The sequence below is a fragment of the Corvus brachyrhynchos genome, unplaced genomic scaffold (genome assembly GCF_000691975.1).
Source record: "Corvus brachyrhynchos isolate BGI_N302 unplaced genomic scaffold, ASM69197v1 scaffold22, whole genome shotgun sequence".
In the NCBI taxonomy this organism is placed as follows: Eukaryota; Metazoa; Chordata; class Aves; order Passeriformes; family Corvidae; genus Corvus; species Corvus brachyrhynchos.
This window is the reverse complement of record NW_008238355.1, coordinates 7,932,286-7,937,432: the sequence shown is the minus strand read 5'-3', so window position 1 is coordinate 7,937,432 and position 5,147 is coordinate 7,932,286. Positions and strand designations below refer to the sequence as shown.

The following is a 5,147-nucleotide window of genomic DNA, read 5'->3' as shown; positions in this document are numbered from 1 at the left end:
CCCAACCCCGGCCAGTACGCCCTGACCAACGGCGACCCTCTGAACGGGCACTGCTATCTCTCGGGATACATCTCCCTCCTGCTGCGGGCCGAGCCCTACCCCACCTCCCGCTACTGCAGCCAGTGCATGCAGCCCAACAACATCATGGGCATCGAGAACATCTGTGAGCTGGCCGCCCGTCTGCTCTTCAGCGCCGTCGAGTGGGCCCGCAATATTCCCTTCTTCCCCGACCTGCAGATCACCGACCAGGTGGCCTTGCTGCGGCTCACCTGGAGCGAGCTCTTCGTCCTCAATGCTGCCCAGTGCTCCATGCCCCTCCATGTGGCCCCACTCCTGGCCGCCGCCGGCCTCCACGCCTCCCCCATGTCGGCCGACCGCGTTGTAGCCTTCATGGACCACATTCACATCTTCCAGGAACAGGTGGAGAAGCTGAAGGCGCTGCACGTCGATTCGGCTGAGTACAGCTGCCTGAAAGCCATCGTCCTCTTCACCTCAGGTGAGGGGACGGGTTGGGGATGTGAGACGTCTGGAAAAAAAAAAAAATCAAAAACCCCCCAGACCACCAGTGGGAAAATTAGGAAAAATATTTCAATAGAATTATTTTTAAAGGAAGGGGACTGGAGGCCGAGAAAGCATAGTGCCTGATGAGGGTACACTCCGGTCCAGGGATCAACCTCTCCCTCATTGCCACTGATACTGGCTCTTTAACACACAGCCCCTTCAAAAAAATAATACTAAAACCCAAAATCAAATTAAGTGTAGGCAGTGGAAACATGCATGTTAACAATTTTTCCCTGTGATAGATGGTTTGAATTAACTAGCAGGAAAGTTGCATTAGCATTTCCTCTGAAGTGCTCTGGTCATAGCCTATAAGAATATAATATGTATACTATTATTGTAACCTGCAAGGGAGAATTTATAAACATCAAGGGGAACTATGTGAAGGAAATATATGAAATGCAAACAGGGCAAGATAAGAGTCTGGGCAGTGTAATTTTTAAATTATTATTCTAATTATCATCATGATGTGGCTAACTGCCACCTTTCCTTCTTGTTTTTCTTTTTTCTTTTTCATTTTTATATCCCCTCTCCCCATCCCGTAGCTCCTCTCTTGTATGAGTTTCTCCCCTCTTTTCCTGATTAGCAATAACTAAATGGTTCCAATAAATGTGACTTAAAACCAGGCCAAGGCAAAATTAAAAGCATTCCTGAACAAAGATGGCAAATCGTTCAAAGGCCTTGTTTAACATTGAGGAGTTTATAATCCATCAATATTTGTTGCCTTTCAAGCACGAAAGATAGTATTTACATTGTATTAAAATGACTCCTAAATTTGCACTATATTGTAATATAGCAAATGTAGTATTAATATCGATTTGAACATCAGATAATTTATTTAGACAGGAGTACCTAATTTGTATGCAGGGTGGTCGGAGACATGTACTGTGACTGCCCCCTTTTACTTCCAGTGCAAATGCAGTCTCGCAGCGTTGGAGGGAATATTTCTTTGCAAAGGATAATGTGCAAATCTTAAAACAAATGGAAGATTTACTGAATAGCCAACTCGACATTTTAATGTATTTTATCATAATAAGTCTTCTTGATGGAAACATGTTTTTCAAGAGTGACAAAGAGACCTGCCTGCATTTATCAGGGTGATTTAACTCCATAGCCTGCCTGCAGACTCCCAGACTTTCCCATTCATTTCAGGGAGCTCATCAATACACAGGGACAGTAGAGGAGAAGCTTTTTTTTTCCCCAGACCCAACTTGGAGAGATCCTTCCCAAGCAGAGCTTGGAAAATGTCTAGCCTGTGCCTCAGCCCTTCCACACGCCAAAGGCCCTGTGAAGGAGGCTCCTCCTGACGGGAATATGGTTGAGGGAATATTTTATTTCTTCTTCTTTCTCTTCTCTCCCTGTTCCCTTCAATCTTCACCTTTACTTCCAAAACAATTGATCTTGGCTAGAAAAAGGGTAAGTGGCTTTAGAGGAGCCCTTCACTTACTTATAATAAAAACAAATGTAATAACATTTGTGAGGGGAGAAGCCCCTTCCCACAGTGGAGAGGAGAGTGAAGGAGGGGAAAAATAATATTATTTCAGAGCAGAATCACACGGGACATCTCAGAAAATGGAAATACTGCTGTCAGGAGTAATCTACTATCCCTTACCCCCATCCGCACATTTCCACTTTTCACTAAACTTGTTTTTATTGCATATTCAGAGGGGAATTCATGGGAAGCCTTCTCAAAGTCATCCAACTTTTAAACAAACTTTAAATGATAGAAAAGACATTTTTAGGCATATTGTCCAAACTCCTTCACTGAGGACTAAGTATTTAAAACTGACATGGATTTCTCCTGTTGTGGTTTTTACATTCGGGCTCCAGAGAACATGTATTCAATCTGTAAAATTCTGGACACCATCCAAAAGCTGGTTAGTAACCCAAACCCAGCTCCTTTCTTGCCTCTTTTCCCCTTCTCTCCCGTACCCTCCTCCTCGCCTTCATCTCCTTTGCCCCTGCCAAACTTTAGCATTATTAATTCCTACATCTACCTTTTCATCATCATAAATAATTGTTTCCGGGAAGAGACAGAGACAGATAACATAAATCAAATAAATCTATTTTCAGTGCAATAAGAACTTTTGATTTCTAGTTAGATGCCAGCTGATTACATCTATATTTTGTGAACACTAAACTCTTCTGAACATGTAACATGAAATACACTGCCGCCACTACAGAGGGGAAGGCTGGAGTGTGTTGAACAGTAATGGTTATTTATTTACATAATTTCTTTTTCATACACTGCAAGAAGAAATATAGAGCTTTCCCTTATTGACACAGTGTCATATAAAAAAGCAAGGCACACAGAGGATTTTCACATTAGCCCACTTCCTGAGATGGAATAATAATTCACCTTCAGTAAACATAGATTGCAGTATTTCTCCCATGCATTACACCTCTTCGGGCTGCATAATCTAATCTAGCTGTGGATCCCTTAATTATTATTATTTTTAATCTCATTCTGAAAGGAGAATTAAGCCTTCCCACTCCCACCGAAGGCTGAGGAAGAAAACCCAAGCAGAGGCATATGCCAGACCATTTGAAATAATTGAAGCCCAATACATACTATCGGCACAAGAAAATTCTGCGTTTTTGGAGGTCTAAGACAAAACCCAGGGCCAATTTTTCAAACACACACACACACACACACCAGGCTGACGCCCTTTTAGAGAGCAAGTTCCCCATCCGCATTGTCCAGTGACCTGCACTTATAGGTGCACTTATCGTAAATGCATGATAAATATTTTACTAACCTTAAGGGTATGACATATGGGGCATAAAGAAAAAAGCCCTGCCATGGTGTCAGTAAGACCCTTTCATATTGCATTGTTTGGAAGTTGAATAGGATCCTAATGCATAATGGGCAGATAATGCATGTAAAATAGCAAGATATATGTAAATATGGAATGTGATTTGTGGCAATCAACATATGAACAGGTCTGTGGTTTTGATATGTATTGCAAACAAGAACAGGCCCCAGCTTTTGATAGATATATATGTTGCAACCTGGTGCTTTAGATGTTGCAAAATATCATTGCATTAAAGGTACAGTATGGATTAGCAGAGCAGCCTGGCTCAGATAATTGTGTGTCTGAGGAATGCCAAGTCCGCAGCTCAGGTCAAAGGTTCTCCTTCTCAGAAGTTAGTAAATTATGGCTTGTTTTATTTGTATTTTTGCTCGAGGCCAAAATACTGTAGATAGAGGTGTTCAGAAATCATTGTAAAGTCAGTTTTTAATAAGGGAAGACTTAAGCTTCAGAAATGCCGGTGCAACAGATTTTATTTTATTTTATTTTCAGCTTTGAATAATTTGTTAATTTGTTGTGTCTTTCTAGCATCGCAACTCTACATTCACATTTTTGCAATGTCTTTTTGGGGCCCATTAACTAATTCATATATGGATCTATATATTAGCAAAGTCTGGCTTTGATCTGTTAAACTGCACTGCTACCTGACCGCCTTGCTCTGGTCTTGATGGCTGGGGTTTTTCTGTTTTGTTGGTTGGTTTTTGGTTGGGTTTTTTGGTTGCTGTTTTGGTTTGGTGTTTCTAATATCTGTTATTAATCTTTGAAACAATGTGGATGGTTTCAACCATCTGGACATACCCACCACTTTTCCATGACTGTAGTTTCCTGAGTGAGTCCCTCCACAAGCAGCTGGTGCACAATTATCCTCTGGTTTGGGTTTTGTGTTCTCAGAGATAGGATATGTGCTTATATGTGTCTCTGTGTGTGCAAACGCACAGATGCATCTCTACCTCTCTGCTTGTATCTATATACACAGAATAACGTGTATAGATATAAATACCTGGATGTGAAGGGTTTCTGCTCTCAGACTAGTACACCTTTTCCCAGGTCAGGTAGTTCTGCAAGGTGCAAGGCGTATGTGACAGTTTGGGTGCAGGAAGGACCTATAAGGAAAGAGTCTTTCTGGCTTCGTTTAGGCAAGGCTTAGCCGCTGCAGGTCTCCCCAGCTTTGTGTCTGAAAGCTACAGACGCCTGCTGAGCGCGAGCTAGGACTAACCTAGCCGTTCTCCACCGGATTTATCATACAACCCACAAAGACGTGGCAAATTTGCTATCGCTGGCAGCGAGGCAGGAGCAGAGGAGACTCCCTTGCCCCACGGCATCCCCCAGCCGGCTCCCTGCCAGTGCCCCTAGTCCCTGCCTGTGTGTGATGTGCAGCCATGTCAACAAACTCCTTGTGTCTCACTCTGCTTGTGCGCGGCTCTGCTTATCATCATATTATTGTCGTTATTAATTATTGTTATTATTTTCCCCAATACCTTATTTTTCCTCCTCTCGGCGTTATTTAAGGGGGCTGGTCCAGGTTTCCAGCATCTCGGTGATGGGCTCCCTGGAGCAGAAACCACGCTCGACAGCGCGGAGTGTCGGTGGGGGGGATGTGGAAAGGAAGTGTGGGGGGTGGTGTGTTTGTGTATGTGATTGGGACGAGCGGGGTGGTGGCACCCCGTCGCATCCTGGGTGAAAATACCCACGGTGGTGACGACGCACAGCAAGGTCGCGTTATTTATTTGGCAGTGGTGCGCGGGATGGGGTGGGATGGGGTGGGATGGGATGGGG

At 43.6% G+C, this 5,147-nt stretch overlaps 1 protein-coding gene across 1 annotated transcript; it reads left to right on the top strand.

Annotated features, from left to right (window-relative positions):
* Nucleotides 1-4,863, top strand: NR2F1 (nuclear receptor subfamily 2 group F member 1). Its single transcript, XM_008634624.2, has one exon. It carries the CDS (start codon nucleotides 127-129, stop codon nucleotides 643-645), a length of 519 nt encoding a protein of 172 aa, XP_008632846.2. The 5' UTR covers nucleotides 1-126; the 3' UTR covers nucleotides 646-4,863.
* The last annotated feature ends 284 nt before the right edge of the window (nucleotides 4,864-5,147 follow it).